Source organism: Indicator indicator, chromosome 19 (assembly GCF_027791375.1).
Source record: "Indicator indicator isolate 239-I01 chromosome 19, UM_Iind_1.1, whole genome shotgun sequence".
Lineage (NCBI taxonomy): Eukaryota > Metazoa > Chordata > Aves > Piciformes > Indicatoridae > Indicator > Indicator indicator.
Window position 1 is genome coordinate 20,326,459 of NC_072028.1, and position 21,354 is coordinate 20,347,812.

Here is a 21,354-nt window from a genome sequence, read left to right on the forward strand (position 1 = left end):
TCTTCTCCAGGCTCAACAGCCCCAGGGCTCTCAGCCTTTGCTCCTCACAGAGCTGCTCCAGGCCCCTCCTCATCTTTGTAGCCTCTGCTGGACTCTCCTCAGCAGTCCCCTGTATTTCTAGCATAAGGATTCCAGGTTGTCATTTGAGAATTGATGAAAGGGTTCTCTCAGCACTGCCCTTGCTTGATATCTGAATCTTCCTCTTCTATTGATTGCCATGGATCTCACTGGAGATGGATGAGTGTTTGGTCAGGAACACATCTCTGATGTAGTCAACTCAAGCCATGGACTTGCTGCTTGAAGAGCTGTCACTGCTGAGCTCTTCTGTCTGGCTGTCACACATGCTTTCAGCATCAGGATGCCTGAGGTTTTCAGCTGACTTCTGAACAGGGAATGCCAAACCTTGGCAAGGATTTCACCTTGGGCTCCTCAGGGTTAAAATCATAGAACTGTAGAATGGCTTAGGTTGGAAGAGATCATCTGCTCCAACCCCACTGCCAGGGGCAGGGACACTTCTCAACTAGACTCCTCTGCTCAAGGCCTCATCCAGCCTGTCTTTGAACACTCCCAGGGGGCCACAACCTCCCTGGGCAGCCCGTTCCAGAGTCTCACTACACTTGTACAGAAGAACGTCTTTTTCAGCTCCACTCTAACCCTGCTCTCCTTCAGCTTCCCCTTGGCCTGTCTCTAGACACCCTAAGGAAAAGTCCCTCTGTAGGCTTCCTGTAGGATCCTTCAGGTACTGGAAGGCAGCTCTAAGGTCCTTGGAGTCTTCTCCAGGCTGAACACCCCCAGTTCCCTCATCCTATCCTCGCAGCAGCGGTGCTTCAACCCTTGGATCATCCTTGTGGCCTCTGGCCTCACTCCAGCAGGAATTGTGGTGTTAGTGAGTGCAATCTCAGTATTCTTTGGAGCAGGACATTGCACTGCCCCTGTTGTAGGATTCCTCAGGGCACATCCTTCACCACATTTTCCCTTTCCTTTGGACAGAGGCTGTCAGAACCACCAGCATCTTTTCCTTCCTTCCTTCCTTCTTTTCCTCTCTGTTCCCCTGAGCAGCAGGGGCTGTGATTTGTATTGGGGACCTCTCTGTTCATGCCCACTGCTCTTCAAATCCCTGCCTCAGCTCTCAGCTTTTTGTTAGCCCTGCTTTTGAGTTATTTTAGACCAGTCAGTGAAGTGCTTTAGTGCCAACAATCACTTCCAGATAAGAGCCTGATAAAAATGAATTTGATGAGGATTTTCCTTTTTGGAGTAATCTTCAGCTTCCAGCAAGTTAATAAACAGTTCAATAAATACTGTGTTGCCTTTTGAAATCAGTCTTGCTTTGAGCTAAAATGTTCTGGTTTATGAGGTCAGGTGGCTAATGGGGATTGGGGAGGGTGGTGTTGGGGGGTGGAGGGTTGTCCAAGTTTGATTTAGGGCTGTTGTAATATGCTCAGCTTTCTAAATAAAGGTCTGTCAAAGGAGTAATTTCCCCCCCCCCCCCCAAATCCACTTGATTGCAGAGGTTTCAATGTGATTATTATGAAAGATGATTATTGAGCAAGAGAGTTTCTAATCCTCAAGGTCGCTGCGTTGGCTTTCCTCAGATACTGACACACACAGGAGCTGTCTCTCGTTTCTTGAAAGGTTCTCAAGTGTTCTGTGACTTCAAATCAAACTGAAGCCTTGGAGGGTTTCTTTGCCAGCAGCTTTGGAAGCTACAGATGCAAGTTTCTTTGAGGTTTTGAGCTGGTTTGGGGTTTTTGTTTGGGGGTTTTGGTGGGTTTTTTTTGTTCCCCTCTTTTAAGAAGAAGGTTAAATTCAGCAACTGATCGATTTTATTATTATTCTGTATTATTTTATTCTTCTTTGAAACAGATCAAGGAATGTGCAGATGAACCAGTGGGTAAAGGCTTCTTGGTGTCCTGTTTGGTGGATCACAGAGGTAACATCACAGAGTACCAGTGCCATCAGTACATCACTAAGATGACAGCCATCATCTTCAGCGATTATCGCTTGATCTGCGGCTTCATGGACGACTGCAAGGCTGACATCAACCTCCTCAAATGTGGCAGCATTCGACCTGGGGAAAAGGTACCCAGAGAGCATCCCAGATGGGTCAATAGGGCTGCTGAAAGTCAGCTGCTTCTCTGCAGTTAGGTTATTGTCTCACTGGCCCCCAAAGGAAGCACGTGGCATGGCTCGTCTGCCTGCACAGGGCAGGTGGTTGAGTGGTGCTGGGGGCTTAGCAGCAGTGGAGGGATTGGGAGATCTGGCTGAGGGGTTGGACTGGATGGTTCATAGATTCAGAGAATGGTTTGGGTTGGAAGAGGTCATCCAGTTCCAAGCCCCCTACCATGGGTAGGATCACCCCCTCCTAGCCCAGGTTGCTCAAGGCCTCATCCAGCCTGGCCTCAAACACCTCTGGGTGGGGGGCAGCCACAGCCTCCCTGGGCAACCTGTGCCAGTGTCTCCCCACCCTCACTGGCAACAATTTCTTCCTGGTCTCTAGTCTCAATCTCCCCTCTGCCAGCTCAAAGCCATTGTCCCTCATCCTGGCACTCCCACCCTTGTCCGAAGTCCCTTCCCAGCTCTCCTGGAGCCCCTTCAGGTTCCAGAAGGCTGCTCTAAGGTCTCCCTGGAGAATTCTCATCTCCAGGCTGAACAGCCCCAACTCTCCCACAGAGAGGTTCTCCAGCCCTCTGATCATCTTGGTGGCCTCCTCTGGCCCCCCTCCAGCAGGTCCATGCCCTTCTTATGCCAGGGGACGCAGTGCTCCCTATGGGGTCTCAGGAGAGCAGATGGAGAATATCACTTCCCTCATCCTGCTGTTTTCAAAGGTCTCTTCCAACCTCAACCATTCTGTGATTCTGTGTCTCATTCCCTGTCTTTCCTGTTTAATAAACACACATTCACTCCTCTCTGAGGGGCTGCTCTTCAGAGATGCCTTTCCTTTGTCTTCCCTTAGCACACTGCAGGTGAGCTGGTAGGGAGTTGTCTTTTTGCTCAGGCTCCAGCAGGCCTGAATGTTTCAATGACTCCAAACAAAAGATTTAAGCAGAGCTCTTGCTGGGCTTTTTGCACAGTCCAGGTCAGGAAGGTTCACAGGATGATTGTGGCCTGTGCCTAGAACCTTTGCTGCTTTCTCAGGCTCTAGTTGGTGGAGTGATAAAAGTTGGAAAAGACCTTCAAGATCCTCAAGATAGACCTCATTGCTCTCCACAGCTACCTGAAAAGAGGTTGGAGTGAGGCTGGTGTTGGCCTCTTCTCCTAACTAATGACAGGACAAGAGGAAATGGCCTCAAGCTGCACCAGGGGAGGTTTATGTTGGATATTAGGGAAAATGTTTCTTGCAAGAGTGGTCAGGGATTGGCACAGGCTGCCTAGGGAGGTGGTGAAGTCCTCATGCCTGGAGGTGTTCAAGAACTGTATGGCCATGGCACTTGGGGCCATGGTTTGATGGCCATGGTGGTGGTAGGCTGCTGGTTGGACTGGATGATCTTAGAGGGCTTTTCCAACCTCAATGATTCTATTCCATGGTGAAGAACTTTTATCTGTTCACTTCCCTGTTCTCCTGCCCCCCCCAAAAGCAGCTGAAGGATGCAAGTCCAAGTGCTGGGTGCTGCACTTTGGCCACAGCAATCCCATGCAGAGCTACAGGCTGGGGTCGGAGTGGCTGGAGAGCAGCCAGGCAGAAAGGGGCCTGGGGGTACTGGTTGACAGCAGCTGAACATGAGCCAGCAGTGTGCCCAGGTGGCCAAGAGAGCCAATGGCATCCTGGCCTGCATCAGGCATAGTGTGGCCAGCAGGAGCAGGGAAGTCATTCTGCCCTGTGCTCAGCACTGGTTAGACCACACCTTGAGTACTGTGTCCAGTTCTGGGCTCCTCAATTTAAGAAGGACATTGAGATACTTGAATGTGTTCAGAGAAGGGCAGTGAGGCTAGGGAGAGGTCTGGAGCACAGCCCTGTGAGGAGAGGCTGAGGGAGCTGGGGGTGTTTAGCCTGGAGAAGAGGAGGCTCAGGGCAGACCTCATTGCTGTCTACAACTACCTGAAGGGAGGTTGTAGCCAGGTGGGGGTTGGTCTCTTCTCCCAGGCAAGCAGTGGCAGAAGGAGAGGACACAGTCTCAAGCTGTGCAGGGGGAGGTTTAGGCTGGAGGTGAGGAGAAAGTTCTTCATGGAGAAAGTTGTTAGATGTTGGAATGTGCTGCCCAGGGAGGTGGTGGAGTCACCATCCCTGGAGGTGTTCAAGAGGGGATTGGACGTGGCACTTGTTGCCATGGTTTAGTAGTAATGAGGTCTTGGGTGACAGGCTGGACTTTGGTGATCCTTGAGGTCTTTTCCAACCTTGTTGATTCTGTGATTCTATGGGTGTTAACCTAGTGCCATATTTTAGTAGTAGAGACTTACTGGTACTGTGCTGGTTTTACTAAACCAAGGCTCTTTTGCTATGTGAGACTTCAGTGGGATGGATGCAAAGAACAATCTGTGCTGACTAGGTGCTGCAGCACCTCTCCTCCACTTTTGAGGAGGCCACCAAAATGATCCAAAGGCTGTAACCCCTCTTCTTCTGGGAGTCTGTTTACAAAGGCCTGCAGTGACAGGACCAGGGGCAATGGCTTTAAGCTGGAGAAGAGCAGATTTAGATTGGATGTTAGGAACAAGTTCTTTACTATGAGGGTAGTGGAACACTGGAACAGGTCACCCAGTTGAGGCCCCATCCCTGGAGATATTTAAGGTGAGGCTCTACAAGGCTCTGGGCAGCCTGATCTAGTTGAAGATGTCTCTCTGCTGACTGCAGGGAGGTTGGACTGGATGACCTTTGGAGGTCCCTTCCAGCCCAGTCCATTCTATGCGAGGACAAGTTGAGAGTTGGGGTTGTTCAGCTTGGAGAAGAGAAGTCTCCAGGGAGACCTCAGAGCAGCCTTCCAGTACTTGAAAGGACAGCAGGAGAGCTGGAGAGGCACTTTTTACAAAGGCATGGAGTGACAGGATGAGGGCTGATGGCTTCAGACTGGATTTAGATTAGACTTTAGGAGGTTCTTCCCCATGAGGGTGGTGAGGCACTGGAATAGGCTGCCCAGAGAAGCTGTGAAGGCTCCAAGCCTGGAATTGTTCCAAGCCAGGTCAGGTGGGGTCTAGTAGGAGGCACTGGCAGGGGGATTGGAACTAGATGATTTTTAAGGTGCTTTCCAACCCAAACCACGTTCTGATTCTGTGATTTGTCAAGGCACTGTATTGTCCTCTCTGTGAAGTGCTGCAGGAACAAGGGGCAGCTTCTCCAAGAAATTTTCATGATTAGGATTAAAATGCAAAGGGAGCTCAGCAACTTTTGACACTGTTCTTTTACATTTTCAACATGAAAATGAAGCTGGCAACTTTTATATAGTTGTCTTTTTTTTTTTGTTGTTTCTTTTTTTAATTGCAGCTCTTAAGCTTTTCAGGTTTAGTCTCTCCAATCAGCTGTTAATGAGGATGTGAAAAGATGTAACAAAAAAATAGATACTTTTTTTTTTTTGCTTTAAAACCCCCAAGTTTTCCTGCTTGTTTGAGATGTTGGCTGCTGGAAGCAGTTTCACATCCACAGTGTGTTGAAGTGAAGTGTTAATGTATTCCAGAAGCCTTAGAACAACAGAAACCACCAAAAGGAGTCCTTGCTGCTTTCAAGAACAAAAGCAGCCATAGAAGAGGGAGAAATTTGCAGGTACCACGAATTCAGCCTAGGAAGAGCTGAGTAACTTGCTTGGAGGAATCAAGTAAAGATTCTCTCTAATCCTGGCCTGAAGGGCCTCATGAAATGAGAAATTGCTTTTACCCATCAGTATGGAATCAGAAGTGTAATAGGGCAGTCTTGGGTGTTAGGTCTACATTAATACCCAGCAAATTAAAGCACTCTGGGAGAGCCCTGAAGGGTCCAGTAGCAAGGACTTGATGGTCCAAAGCCAAATCTCATCTGGTGGGTGTGAAACCAGTGCTGTGCACAGAACTGCACAACCTACTGTGCTGGCTGCTGGAGTGAAGGTGAGTGAAGGGTGAGGGTGGTAGTGGGGGGGTTAAGGTCACAAGGTATCTGGGAGAGGCAAGCACAAATTCAGGCTGGGTGAGGAGTGGCTTGAGAGCAGTCTGGAGGAGAAGGCCTTGGGGGTGTCAGGTGGTGACAAACTCCCCAGGAGCCAGCAATGGTCCCTGGCAGCCCAGCAGGCAGCTGTATGCTGAGCTGCATCCAGAGCAGGGAGAGCAGCAGCACAGGGAGGGGATTCTGCCCTCTGCTCTGCTGAGACCCCACCTGCAGCACTGCCTCCAGTTCTGGGGTCCTCAGTGTAAGAGTGACATGGAGCTATTGAAGAGGGTCTAGAGGAGGCCACAGAGGTGATCAGAGCGCTGGAGAACCTCCCCTATGGGGACAGGCTGGGAGAGTTGGGGCTGTTCAGCCTGGAGAAGGCTCCAGGGAGAACTTAGAGCACCCTTCTAGGACCTGAAGGGGCTCCAGGAGAGCTGGGGAGGGACTTTGGACAAGGGCTTGCAGTGCCAGGATGAGGGACAATGGCTTGGAGCTGGGAGAGGGGAGACTGAGAGTGGAGATGAGGAAGAAATTGTTGTCAGTGAGGATGGGGAGACACTGGCACAGGTTGCCCAGGGAGGTTGTGGCTGCCCTCTGCCTGGAGGTGTTGAAGGCCAGGCTGGATGAGGCCTTGAGCAAGCTGGGACTGGTGGGAGGTGATCCCTGCCCATGGCAGGAGGGTTGGAACTGGATGGTCTTTGAGGTCCCTTCCAACCTAAGCCATTCTATGATTCTGTGAACCTTGGGTCACCAATCTTGTGTGGGACAGCAAACCAAGTCAGTACTGAACCTGTTGTGCAGGTTGGGGCTGTTCATGTATCTCCCTCCCTTTCTTGGTACCTAACCCAGAATGTTTTGCCCTGGTGTGTGACAGCCTTGCAGCCTGTCATCTGCTGGCTTTTGTTCTGCTGTCATCCCTGGCACTTGAAGCCATTGAAGTATTTGATAGTGCTATGGAAACAGCTCTGAATGGCAATGCAAGCATTTCTTTTGTTGCTGTTCTCATCTGTCCCTTTGCTGCTTTGGAGAAATCTCATCTAATTGACTCCCATCAGCTGCTGGTTCAGGTTTGATTTCTGTGCTGTAGCTTCTGAGAGTTGCCTGTAGAGAAACAGTCCTTAGCCTTTGGTGGGACTGAGTGGAGCTGGGAGTTTAATAAATACAACCTGGACACCTGAGGAGAAGGATGAGGGAAGAGCTTCAGCTCTCTTCTTTTTTATGGAGATAAGCACTGCTGGACCACTGACTCCATCTCCATGAAGGCTGCTAGTGGATTGCAGTGTGATGGCTTCATCACAGTACCTAGGATAAAACTGGCTTTTTGAACTGGAAAAAGCACTTCAGGAGGTGTTCTGGAATTACCTTGCTGCTGGAAGCCCCTCTGTTAGCTGAATCTTTGCCTTTCCTAGACTTCCTTTGCTATTGTTTTAGTTCCTTTCTAGTTCTGCTCCTGCTGGCTTTGTTGTTCCTGATGAGGTGTTCCCTGTGCTTTCTTTTGGTAGATTCTTAGAATGGTTTAGGTTGGAAGGGACCTTGAAGACCATCCAGTTCCAACATCCCTGCCATGGGCAGGGACACCTCCCACCAGTCCAGGTTGCTCAAGGCCTCATCCAACCTGGCCTTGAACACCTCCATGGAGAGGGCATCCACAGCCTCCTTGGGCAACCTGTGCCAGTGTCTCCCACTCCTCACTCTGAAAAATTTCTTCCTCATCTCCAGTCTTAATCTGCCCTCCTCAAACTTCAATCCATTCCCTCTCCTCCTATCACTTCAAGCCCTTGTCAGAAGTCCCTCACTTGTGTTTGGGTTTGCCATGGTTCTGGATAGGTGACAATTGGAGGTGATGTGGTGAAGGCATTGCTCAGGTCCCTGTGGGGTTCAGTCCTCAAGAGTCTCTTTGTATCATCATTGTACATGCTGGTATTTGGCCAGCATGTGGAGCTGGCAAGATCCCACCCAAAGCAAAGATGAAACCAAAACAGGAGGTTTTGGGCTGTGTGGGTTTGGGGGTTTATGCTTTTTATTTTTAAGGGGAGAACTAAGTTAGCCCCTTTTTAAAGGGGGTTGTGTTTATGAATATTGGCTGAGCATGGAGGCAGAGAATCATTCAGGTTGGGAAAGACCTTTGAGATCATCAGGTCCAACCATTAACCCTACTCTGCTCATTGCTTTTGCTGGTGTTCTGAGTGGAGTGGAGTTAAAGCTGGACTGAAGGGCAGAGCAGAACAAAAAGATGTGGTTTCATAGGAGCATTTAGATTGGAAAAGACCTTGAAGATCATCAAGTCCAACTCTTAACCCCACACTGCCCCACCACTAAACCATGGATCTCAGCACCACATCTACACAGCTTTGAAACCCCTCCAGGGATGGGGACTGCCCTGGGCAGTCTGTTCTGGGTTTAACCACCCTTCATTGTCCTTCTTTGGACCTGCTCCAGCACCTCAGTGTGCTTCTTGGAGAAAGACTTTTTTCCTCATGTCCAAACTAAACCTCCCCTGCCACAACTTGAAGTTGTTCCCAGGCTGGATGTGGCTCTGAGCAACCTGCTCTAGTGTGAGGTGTCCCTGCCCATGGTAGGGGAGTTGGAACTGGTTGAGCTCTGAGGTCCCTTCCAACCCTAACAATTCTATGATTCTGTGGTTCTCTTTTGTCCTCTCCTTTGTTCCCTGGGAGAAGATACTGACCCCGACCTCACTTCAGCCTCCTTTCAGGGAGTTGTAGAGAGTGAGAAGGTTTCCCCATAGCCTTCTTTTCTCTAGACTAAACACCCACAGTTCCTTCAGCTGCTCTTCACCAGCCCTGTTCTCCAGACCCTTCCCCAGGTTCATTGTCCTTCTTTGGACCTGCTCCAGCACCTCAGTGTGCTTCTGGGAGTAAGGGGCCCAAAACTGAACCCAGTGTTCGAGGTGTGACCTCACCAGTGCCCTGTACAGGTGGACAATCCCTGCCCTGGTCTTCCTGGCCACACTATTACTGATCCAGGCCAGGATGTCAGTGGCCTTCTTGGCCACTTGGGTACAGTGCTTTGTGTAGAAATGTTTAGGAGGAGTTGCATGGGTCTGAGTAGTCATGGTCATGTTTTATGGAGGATTCTCTCTTACTCATGCTGCTGCAACAGCAACAGATGAATCTCCTTGACAAGAGCAAGCTGAAAGGGTTGCCTCAAGTCCATGTGTCAGAGATTCATGCCTTGTGGTATACCCCAAATCATCTGATACAAGCTCAGGAGCAATATCCTCTCACAGCAGAGCAGCAGAAATTCAGGGGATCTTCACAGAGGAACTTGCAGAAGGCTCAAGAGATCTATTCCAAAAGAGGAGTTGGAGGTAGAGAGGGAGTGTGGTGGTTCCCCTCATGAAAAGGACATAGGAAACTAGGTGGAGTGTGGCTCTGCCTCTTCTGGGCTTTCAGACAAAGCACAGACTCTACATTTGTTGCCAGTCACTGGTCATAGACCAAAGTCATCCTGAAGCTTGCAGGACAGTGGACGTGACAGGCAGTATTGGCCCAGAGCTGCTGTGTCTGATCTTCATCTTGCATTCCTTTTAGTCCCTAGATGGAGGAACTAGCCCTGAGAAGCCCACACTGGTCCAAGCTCCTTTGTGGTGTTTTTAGCATCATTAATTATCTCCACCCAAACTGAAGGCTTGTCTGGTTTTACCCCCTCCCAAGAATGTTCTTCCTGTGATGCCTTTGCCTGCTGTTGCCATGGTGCCAAGGGAGCTGTGTCAGAGTAAAGATAATTTGGCCATTTTGGTAAAGAGCTCTGAGCTGTGTGACTAAGTAGTGATAATCTCATTAAGTCACATTAAAACAAACCCTGAGCAGTGGAAGGGGAGGGAAGAAGGGAGGATTTCATGGTGGCCAGCAGCAGGGTGGGAATGTGTGAAGTGTGTGGATATTACAGCTGTTAAGTGATGCCTCCTCTGAATGTCAGTGCAGCTGAAGCTGAACTTTTGGAAGTCTCTCTGTGCTTTGTTTGCTTCATTTGTGGTGCTTGTTATTAATGCTTACAAATATTTAAGGAAGATGGAGCCAGACTCTTCTCAGTGAAAAGACAAAAGGTAATGGGCATGAACATAGGAAGTTCCATCTAAACATGAGAAGGAACTTCTTTACGGTGAGGGTGGCAGAGCACTGGAACAGGCTGCCCAGAGAGGTGGTGGAGTCTCTGTCACTGGAGATCTTCAACCCCACCTGGACATGTTCCTGTGTGATCTGCTTAGGTGAACCTCCTCTGGTGAGGCCACATCAGGAGTCCAGGGACAGGGGACTACTGAAGAGGGTCCAGTGGAGGCTACAAAGCTGCTGAGGGGCCTTGGAGCATCTCTGTAAGGAGGAAAAGCTGAGAGCCCTGGGGCTGTTGTGCCTGGAGATGAGCAGCCCCAGAGGGCATCTGAGCAATGCTCAGCAAGAGCTGAAGGGTGGGGGGCAAGAGGCTGGGGCCAGACTCTGCTCAGTGGTGCCCAGGGACAGGCCAAGGGGTAATGGGCACAAACAGGAACCCAGGACGTTCCACGTGAAGATGTGGAGAAAGCTGTTCGGTGTGAGGGTGCAGGAAGCCTGGAGCAGGCTGCCCAGAGAGGTTGTGGAGTCTCCTCTGGAGAGATTCCAAAGCTGCTTGGACTTGATCTTGGGCACTCAATCTTGGGCAAGCTGTTGTGGGTGCTCCTGCAGGAGGGTTGGGCTGGATGATCCCCAGAGGTGTCTCTTCCAGCCCTCACCATGCCGGGATGCTGCAAGTGTTTGGTTACAGATGGTGTCTCGCTCTTCTCACGCAGGATGCCCACTCGCAAGGAGAGGTGGTGGCATGCCTGGAAAAAGGCCTGGTGAAAGAAGCTGAGGAGACAGATCCTCGAATCCAGGTCTCTGATCAGTGTAAGAAAGCCATTCTTCGTGTAGCTGAACTCTCTTCAGACGATTTCCACCTGGACAGGCATCTCTACTTCGCCTGCCGGGACGACAGAGAGCGGTTTTGTGAAAATGTGAGTACTTCCCTCTTGCCTTCTCTCCCCTAAAATAAAAACCCCAAAAACCACACTGAAAAAGGACTGGAATCATGGAACCGTAGCAAGCTCATGAAATACTGACAACAGGCACCTTGTAGCTGTCATTCTGCAATAAATCTGGTGTTATGTTCACCCCTCCACACCAAACGAGCCTCTCCTGGTGGGTTAATGAACTCAACCGGCAGAAGTGGTTTAATGGACATCAGAGCTGGTGTGACAGGGAGGGAAATGACTCCAGCTGGGAGAGGTAGGTGACTGCTCCCCCCTGCAGCAGTGAGCACAGGGTGAGGGTGGTCTGGTTTTGCTCACAGCACTCCTGGAAGCTGCATTGTTCAGTCTGACTTAGCTTGCGTCAGCTGAGCGTCTTCTCACTGAAAGGGTGGTGGAAACAAGCAGATTTTGAAGGCAATAAAATGTAGAAGGTTTTGCTTAGTCTAGAAACTCTGACTGACGTTAGGAATATTAACCAGAAATATATTCCTAGTTCCAAATCAGTCTCTTTGGGTGTAGCCTGCTCATTAAGCATTACAAGTCTTATCTTTAATGGCAAATGTTACTCTTTCACAGACTCAAGCAGGGGAAGGCCGAGTCTACAAGTGCCTCTTTAATCACAAGTTTGAAGAATCAATGAGTGAAAAGGTAGGTATCTGTCTGGCTTAGGCAGACAAATCCTTCGTGCAGAAACCATCAAGTCATTCATCAGTCCAGGCTGGGTTCCTCTTTCTAGCATTGAGGCAGCTCCATGACCGACCTGGTCAGATGTAGCCAACTGCTTTTTTGCTTTGATATCAGCTGGGTGTTGATGGTTTGAATTCATTGTGCTTGAGTTCCAACCTTTCAAGTTAAAAGATTGAGCTAAATCCAAGTGTTTAGGTGAGTAATGTGGGAAGGGAGATGTGGAGCTCAAGTGGTAGTGTTGTGATGGAGTGTTGAAAGTGGAAGTGGTACCATGCTGGGGGAAGCTTTGGATAAGTGCTGGCATAAGGTGCTAAGGAGAACCAAAACAGCTGCCTGTGGTTCACCTTCTGTTTTCAGGGCTTTGAGTGTCTGAGTCTGAAGCAGCAGATTCTGCACTGATCAGTTACTGGCATAGAATCATTAAGGTTGGGAAAGACCTCCAGGATTGTTGAATCCAACCAGGGAATTGTAGAATTGTTTGGGTTGGAAAAGACTTCCAAGATCAAGTCCAACCAGCAACCCAACCCCACCATGGCCATCAAACCTTGTCCCACAGTGCCATAGCTACACATTTCTTGAACACCTCCAGGCATGGGGACTCTACCACTTCCTTGGGCAACCTGTTCTGATCTCTGACCACTCTGGCAGCAAAGAAATTTTTCTGCATCTCCAACCTAATCCTCCCCTGGCACAAATTGAGGTAATTTCCTCTCATCCTGTTGCTTGTTGCTTGGCAGAAGAGACCAGCTCCTACAACATTTTCCTGGTGTTCTTCCTCAAGATGTGGTTTTTAACAACAAGGGGAAAAAAAAGTAGTTGTTCTGGGAAGCCAGTCCTGGAAAGTTTGGATTGGAGGAGCTGTGTTTTGGGAAGGCAGCAAGGCCTTCAGTCATTTCAGAAGCAGCACTGTAGTGTTTGGGATTGTGTGGAGTTAAAAACCCTCCTCAGAAAAGCTCTGCTGAAGGAACCTGGTGCAGCGGCCTGGAGGTATGGGACTCATTTTCTCTCCCTTAAATGCATTAGGTATCCAAAAAGCTTAGTTCCAATTAAATTCCAAACTGAGGGAGTGATCCCTGAAGGCTTGAAACAAAGCTTCCTTTTGTATAAGCACAGCACTGAAAGGGGTTGCTTGGGTTTGCTTAGCCTGGGTTTAGTTGTACAGGGATGGGGCAGGGTGGGTTTGAAGGGTCTCTTCCATGCTCTGAGATATGAATGTGAGAGAGGTCAGACAGAGCTGTAGATGATGACCTGGGAGAAACTGGTGAGGGTTGTAAAGCACAAGTCCTGTGAGGAGCAGCTGAGAGACCTGAGGCTGATTAGCCTGGAGAAAAGGAGGCTGAGGAGAGACCTCATTGCTCTCTATAACTCCCTGAAAGGAGGCTGCAATGAGGTGGGGTTGGTCTCTTCTCCAAAGGAACAGGCACCACAATGAGAGGAGACAGCCTCAAGTTGCACCAGGGGAGGTTTAGGTTGGCTCTGAGGAACATTTTCTTCCCTGAAAGAGCTGTCAAGGCCTGGCCCAGGCTGTCCAGTGCAGTGTTGGAGTCCCCATCCCTGGAAGGACTGAAAAGCCATGGAGATGTGGAGCTGAGGGCCATGGTCTAGGGGTGACCTGGCAGTGCTGGGTTAAGAGTTGGGCTCCATGATCTCAAAAGTCTTTTTCTTATGATTATATGAGTCAAACCCCTGATGGGAAAGAAGGGGAGAGGGCTTACAGGGCTTCTCTGGTCCTTTTGCTAAGATTACTCCCTGGTCTCCCCACCCACCACCACCCTCCCAGTTTTCCTTCCTTTCAAACAGGCTGAGAATGGCCAAATTTCCCTGAGCTATTCTGAATTATCTGCAGCTCTCAGATTTAATTTTCATCTAATTGAACCCAAAAGCTCTGAAGCATAGCAGTGTTTTATAGACCCTTTCTTTGCCTGGAGTTTAGAGGGTTGTTCTTGCAGCTGCTGAGTTCCAGTTTGGCCACAGCTCATCCTGGTGAGCTCCACCAGTTGAGGAAAAATGGCTCAAAATTCCCCTGGCCAGGCTGCTTTTTCTGCTTTCATCTGCTCAGCACGTTGCAGAAGAGATCCAGAGAACACAGCATTGGGGAAAAAAAATTGTTTCTGGAGGGCATGGGGTGAGCATGTAACACAGCTGGGATAAATGTCAGCAACTAATCCTGGTTAGCCAGAATGAGTCACAGCAAGCTGGATGAATGTGCAGTTTTAAGGAGTGCTCTGCAGAGAGCTGCTGCCTCTCAAACCCTTGATCTGTTGACCTTGGTCTGCATTGTTAACTGTGTGGTTTCTACGAGATAAATGAAATTTGACTGCAGTCCAGCTTGAACCACATGGATTTGAAAGCATCAGTTGTCTCAGCACAGCAGAGACAGGGACCTGTTGGAGGATGTTCAGAGAAAGCTACAGCAAGGCTGGGAGGGCTGGAAGCCCTCTGCTCTGAGGCCAGGCTGAGAGAGTTGGGCTTCTTCAACCTGGAGAAAAGAAGGCTTCAGGGAGACCTTCTGGTGGCCTTCTGTACTTAAAGGGGTCTCTAGAAAGCTGAGGCAGACTTTTGAGCAGGGCCTGTTGTGACAGGCCAAGGGTTGATGGTTTGAACTGAAAGAGGGAGACTGAGGGTGGAGAGAAGGAGGAAATATTTGACACTGGGGGTAGGGAGAGCCTGGTCCAGGTTGCCTAGAGAGGTGGGAGATGCCCCATGGCTGGAACCATTGCAGGTCAGGTTGTCTGGGGCTGTGAGCAATCTGCTGTAGTTGCAGATGTCCCTGCTGACTGCAGAAGGATTTGTCCTGTAAAGGTCCCTTCCAACCCATTCTATCCTACTCCTCAAGTGGCAGCAGGGGAGGTTTAGGTTGGCTATTAGGTAAAATTTCTTCACCAGAAGGGTGACTGGGCACTGGCCCAGGCTGGCCAGGGAGGTGGAGGAGTCACCAACCCTGGAGGTGTTTAAAAGATGTCTGGATGAGAAGCTTAGAGACATGGTCTGAGTTGTGTGCAGGGAGGTGTTAGGTTATGGCTGGACTTGATGAACTGAAGGTCTTTTCCAACCAGGCGTTTGTGTGATCCTTTGAAAGACAACTTGAAACCCTAGCAGCAGGTCTAGCTCAGTGCCCCCAGCCTGCTGAAGCTCATTCCGCACCCCACTGTGTCTCCTGCAGTGTCGTGATGCACTGACAACTCGCCAGAAGCTGATTGCCCAGGACTACAAAGTCAGCTACTCGCTGGCCAAGTCGTGCAAGAGCGACCTGAAGAAGTACCGCTGCAACGTGGAGAACCTGCCCCGCTCCCGGGAGGCCAGGCTCTCCTACCTCCTGATGTGCCTGGAGTCTGCTGTGCACAGAGGTAAGGGCATTGAGGAAAGGCATGGCTGGCTTGAGGGACCTCACTTTTAAAGGCTTCTCCTGAACCTTCAGCTTCAGTGTGTTTTGATAGCCTCTTCCTCTGAGTAACCTTCTCACCTTCGGCTCCAATGTGTTTTGAGAGCTGCTTCCTCCGAGTAGCCTTCTCCCCTTCAGCTCCAACACATTTTGATAGCCTCTTTCAGAGTAACCTTCTCCCCTTCAGCTCCAACACATTTTGATAGCCTCTTTCAGAGTAACCTTCTCCCCTTCAGCTCCAACACATTTTGATAGCCTCTTTCAGAGTAACCTTCTCCCCTTCAGCTCCAACACATTTTGATAGCCTCTTTCTCCAAGCAACCTTCTCCCCTTCAGCTCCAACACATTTTGATAGCCTCTTTCTCCAAGCAACCTTCTCCCCTTCAGCTCCAACACATTTTGATAGCCTCTTTCAGAGTAACCTTCTCCCCTTCAGCTCCAACACATTTTGATAGCCTCTTTCAGAGTAACCTTCTCCCCTTCAGCTCCAACACATTTTGATAGCCTCTTTCTCCAAGCAACCTTCTCCCCTTCAGCTCCAACACATTTTGATAGCCTCTTTCTCCAAGCAACCTTCTCCCCTTCAGCTCCAACACATTTTGATAGCCTCTTTCTCCAAGCAACCTTCTCACCTTCAGCTCCAACAGGTTTTGATAGCCTCTTTCAGAGTAACCTTCTCCCCTTCAGCTCCAACACATTTTGATAGCCTCTTCCTCTGAGTAACCTTCTCACCTTCAGCTCCAACACATTTTGATAGCCCCTTTCAGAGTAACCTTCTCCCCTTCAGCTCCAACACATTTTGATAGCCTCTTTCTCCAAGTAGTCTTCTCACCTTCAGCTCTAACAGGTTTTGATAGCCTCTTTCAGAGTAACTTTCTTACCTTCAGCTCCAACACATTTTGATAACCTCCTCCTCTGAGTAACCTTCTCCAAGCCATGGATCAGAGGCAAGTTTCCCCAGCATAATGCTTCAGCACTGTTGTTTGGAAGATCAGAATAGCTGAGCAAACCCCTGATGCTCACTCCTGGTGTGTAGACAAGAAATTTAAACTGCAAGGCAGCAAATCCCACATGGATGGCTGATGTATAATTGCAGATCCTTCTATTCACTGTGAATCCAAGCAGCGTTTTTTTTTTTTCCCTCCTTTGTGTAGCAAGCCTCAAACATCCTACTTGATTAAAACACAGACTAGGCAAATTGGTTATCATCACTCGGGGAAAGCCACTCACTTGGTTCTGTGCTTCTGGTAGTTGATTTTCTTTCCCTGCTGTTCAGTAGATTGGGTAAAGGCTTTATTTGCTCTGACTTACCTAGTTTTTCATACATAGGGATGAGAATGTTCTTTATGTCTAAGCTGGCATCTCCTAGCAGTAGTGGCTGTCCTAAAGGCATTAAAGGACCATGCTGTAGATTCTCTGTGACATTGCCATGACCTATAAACCAGCACCATATTGTATCATCACAGAATTGTCAGGGTTGGAAGGGACCTCAAGGATCATCCAGTCCCAGTCCCCCTGACATGGACACTTCACACTAGGTCAGGTTGCCCAGAGCCACATCCAGTCTGGCCTTAAAAAGCTCCAGGCATGAGACTTCCACCACCTCCTTGGGCTACCTGTTGCAGTGTCTCACCACCCTCATGGGGAAGAATTTCTTCCTAATGTCTAATCTAAATCTCCCTTCCTCTAGCTTGGATCCATTTCCCCCCAGCCCTATCATATCTGACACCCTAAAAAGTCCCTCCCCAGCTTTCTTGTAGCCCCCTTTAGATACTGGAAGGCCACAAGAAGGTCTCCTCGAGCCTTCTCTTCTTCTTCTTCTCCAAACTGAACAGCCCCAACTCTCCCAGTCTGTCCTCATAGGAGAGGAACTCCAGCCCTTTGCTCATCCTCCTGGCTCTTCTCTGGACACATTCCAGCTCTCTAGGACTGGAGAACTTTTTCTTTTCCCCTTGGCATGCAGCTGGATGCTTCCTGATTCAGCAGCAGGGCTCCTGGCCCGGGAAGGAAAGGCTGCCCTAAAGCCATCAGGAAGCTGTGTGTTTGGGAATTTGGAGAACTCCTTGCTTCTGATTGATGTGGAAATGATGTGTTCTGGTAAAGTTGTGGGATTTCTTTGATTTTGTATTTTTTTTTTCCCTTCTCCCTGCAGCAGGGCAAAGGCTTTCCTGAATTACATACAGAAAACTGTTCTTCAGCTATTCCACTTTTGTGGTGGAACAGGTTCTGCAGCATGTGGCTCATGCATCAAGCACAGCCCACAATTATTCCACAGGTCCCCATGTGTCTGTATTTTAATACCTGGAAGCCCCAGCTGGGGTGTAGGACCTCCCATTGCATGGACACATCTGAATAGATTGTGGTGGGGCTAAGGGGAGAGCAGAGCAAAAAAAGGCCAACATCCTCATTTTGGTTAAAAAAAAAAAAAAAATCCAAACCCAAACTGCCCACACAGGGACTTGGAACCACTCCAGGTCAGGCTGGACAAGGCTTTTCACAACCTCATCTAGTTGTCCCTGCTCACTGCAGCAAGGTTGGACTTAGATGGCTTTGAAAGTCCCTTTCAACCCAATCCCATTCTGTGATTCACTGAAAGCTTCTAGCAGATGTAAGGCTGTGTTAGAGCTCAGATTCTGTGCAGCTGCTTGGCTTGGTGGACACTCTCTGGGTGACATCTTCTGTTCTGGGCTTTGACTTCCTAAGCTCTAGAAAACCTTTTCCTCAGAGCAAATCTTCAAGCTGCTGTCCTGATAAATTCCTCCTCCAGTTCCACATCGAGCTGGTGAATTAGCAGAGATGAATTTTCTCTCTGCAGTGGAAAAAGGACCCCTTGTGCAGACAGGGGAAACCTGATCTGGGCTACACAAGTGCAGAGCTGCTGTTGGCAGCTGTTCTTCCAAAGCAACTCCTGTGATGTGCAGTCCAAAATAAGATTCTTCAGGAATCCTTTTGGCAAAGCTATGCATGAAGCCACTGAATGGTTGTTTCACAGGCCCAGAGCTACCACAACAACTGCTTTAATCCCCAGCAGCACATCTGCTTTTACATGCTTGTTGTGATCTGATGTGGTCCAGGGCCTTGGCCTCAACCCTGTTCTTCCTGCATAATGATAGCATAGATCAAGAAGGGTTCCCCAGAGGTGGTAGATGCTTCACCCCTGAAACCATTCCAGGTCAGGTTATAGGGGACTCTGAGCAACGTGCTGTAACTGGGGTTCACAGCTTCACAGACTGCAGTGGGTTGAAATGGAGCCTCAAAAGTCATCTTGTCCAACCCCTCTACAGTCAGCAGGGGCACCTCCAGCTAGAGCAGGCTGCCCAGGGCCACACTGATCTTGAATGTCTTCAGGGATGGGACCTCAACCACATCCCTGGGCAACCTGTTCCAGCATTTCACCACCCTCATTGTGCAGAACTTTCTCCTGATGTCCATCCTAAATCTCCCCTGCTCCAGTTTCAAACCATTGTCCTTGTCCTATCCAAGCCCTTCTAAACAGTCCCTCCCTAGCCTTCCTGTAGATCCCCTTCAGATATTGAAATGCAGCTCTAAGGTCTCCCTGGAGCTTTCTCTTCTCCAGGCTGAACAGCCCCAACTCTCCCAGCCTGTCTCCATGGCAGAGGCACTTTAGCCCTCTGACCATCCTTGTGGCCCTCCCTACTGGCTGCAGGAGGGTTGGATTAGATGAGCTTTGCAGGTTCCTTTCACACCAAACCATTCAGTGATTGCATGAAGGGCTCTGCTGAGCATTAATTTCTTTGCTGCTGGAGTGGTCAAAGTTTTGAACAGGCTACCCGGGGAGGTGGTGAAGTCCCCATCCCTGGAGGTGTTCAAGAAAGAGACTGGCTCCATCCTCCTGCCAGCCACCCTTCAGGTATTTGTAGACATTGGTTAAGATCCCCTCTCAGCCTTCTCTTCTCCAGACTAAACAGCTCCAGGTCCCTCAGTCTTTCCTGGTAAGAGAGGTGCTCCAGTGCCTTCATCATCCTCATAGCCCTAAGGACTCTGGCACACTGAAGAGGAAAGATAAGCTTAGTCTGGAGAAGAGGAGGCTGAGGGGAGACCTCACTGCTCTCTACAGCTCCCTGAGAGGAGGTTGCAGTGAGCTGGGTTTGGTCTCTTCTCTCTGGTTCTTGGGTGATAGAAGGAGAGGAAATGGCCTGAAATTATGTTGGAGAGGTTTAGGTTTGAGATGAGGAAAAATTTCTTTGCTGCAAGAATGGTCAGGGACTGGCACAGGTTGCCCAGGGAGGTGGTGGAGTCCCCATGCCTGGAAGTGTTCAAGAAAGGTGTGTGGAAAGTTGTGGCCATGGTTGGATGGCCACGGTGGGGTTGGGTTGCTGGCTGGACTTGACCTTGGAGGTCTTTTCCAACCCGAACAGTTCTACGACCCTCTGGTTTCGTGGTGGGTTGGACTCAGCGGTCCTGGAGGGCTTTTCCAAGCTGAACAGTCGTACCTGATTGTGTGCCTAACCCTGGATCCTCTTCCCCTCTGCCCAGGCCGGCAGGTGAGCAGCGAGTGCCAGGGGGAGATGCTGGATTACCGACGCATGCTGATGGAGGACTTCTCCCTGAGCCCCGAGATCATCCTGAGCTGCCGCGGCGAGATCGAGCACCACTGCTCCGGCCTGCACCGCAAGGGCCGCACCCTGCACTGCCTGATGAAGGTGGTGCGGGGCGAGAAGGGCAACGTGGGCCTCAACTGTCAGCAGGCAGTAAGATCCTCTTCTGTCCTCACCCTCTCCTGCTGGCCTGCTGCTTGGCAGCAGCCATGATTTGGCGATGTTTGGGCCTTCAGACGGAGACCCTGCTGGCCACCAGCGAGCGCTGGAGGCAGTTGGGTCCTTGTCATCTGTCTGGAGCCTCTCCAGAGAAGGGCAGCGAGGCATGGTGAAGGGTCTGAGGCACATGGCTTGTGAGGAGCATCTGAGGAGCTGGGGGTGTTCAGGCTGGAGAAGAGGAGGCTGAGGGGAGCCCTCGTTGCTCTCTACAGCTCCCTGAAGGGAGGTTGGGGTGAGCAGGGGGCAGCCTCTGCTCCTTGGTGCCAAGCGACAGGAGCAGAGGAGATGGTTTCAGGCTGCACCTGAACCAGGGGAGGTTCAGGCTGGGTGTTAGGAAATATTTCTTCACTGAAAGGGTTCTCAAACATTGGAATGTTCTGCCCAGGGCAGTCCTGGAGTCACGATCCCTGGGGACATTCAGGCAGCCTGTGGAGCTGGTGCTTAGGGACATGGTTTAGTGGTGACCTTTCAGTGCTGGGTCAAGGGTTGGACTGGATGAGCTTGGAGGTCTCTTCCAATTGGATGTATTCTGTGGTGCTGGGTTGGAGGTGTAACTTGGTATCAAGCAGCATATCACTAATGGTTGTTGTGTTGTTTTTTTTCCCCTCAAAAACTGGATGCCCCCTCCCTGGAAGTGTTCAAGGCCAGGCTGGATGAGGCCTTGAGCAACCTGGGCTGGTGGGAGGTGTCCCTGCCTGTGTCAGGGGGGTTGGAACTCAGTGATCTTTAAGGTCCAATCTAAACCATTCTGTGAATCTATGAATACCTGATTTTAATGACTGATGAGGCAGGAAAAGTGACATCAGTGCCCAAAAAAGGCTGAGGAGAGAGTTAGAGCTGCTGCAGGAAATGGGGGGGAGAAGTGGCACTTTACCTCCTGCAGCTCACACAACCACTAGAGTCCCTTTCCAACCTGAAGGCAGCTTAAAGTCTGAGTCCAAAGTGTCTCTGGTGCCTGTCTGTTCTCAAAGATAAAGAAATATTTGTTAATTTCTTGTCAGGCACAGGCTGTTGTCGTGCTGCAGCTTCTTTCTGCAGCAGCACCAGGTGTAGTGGTGCAGCAGCTGTAGAGTTTGAGTCATTTCTGCAGGGAGCTGCAGTGCAGGACTTGAGCTTTGCCACGTTTGTGTGAAAAGCCAAATCCTTCTTTCCTGCTTCAGTGTGAAATCGAATTTGCTGCCTCAGAACTTGATTCTATGCAAATTTGCTGGAAGGTCAAGTTCAGCTCAGGAGTAACTTCCAGATCATGAAGTGTACCTTCAGAACAAGTCAGAAGTCAAGGCAGGGAGGACCACCAGAAGTTGTTCAGATTTCAGACTTGGAGAAGAAGAATGTCTGTACAAATCTGCAGGGGGCTGGTGGTTTCTTAACCAGTTCTTTTATATTGAAGCTACTGCATCCAGTTCTGGTGGCCCCACCATAAGAGGGACATGGAACTGTTGGAGCAGGTCCAGAGGAC

The 21,354-nt window shown here is 49.8% G+C and overlaps 1 protein-coding gene across 1 annotated transcript in view; it reads left to right on the forward strand.

Moving 5' to 3' along the window:
• Window positions 1–21,354, forward strand: part of GLG1 (golgi glycoprotein 1) — a 123,078-nt gene that overhangs the window by 61,024 nt on the left and 40,700 nt on the right. Inside the window, exons 4-8 of the mRNA XM_054389496.1 lie at window positions 1,864–2,079; window positions 10,830–11,033; window positions 11,625–11,696; window positions 14,899–15,082; window positions 19,615–19,829. Coding sequence (XP_054245471.1) covers window positions 1,864–2,079; window positions 10,830–11,033; window positions 11,625–11,696; window positions 14,899–15,082; window positions 19,615–19,829 — 891 coding nt within the window. The remainder of the gene's footprint in view (window positions 1–1,863; window positions 2,080–10,829; window positions 11,034–11,624; window positions 11,697–14,898; window positions 15,083–19,614; window positions 19,830–21,354) is intronic.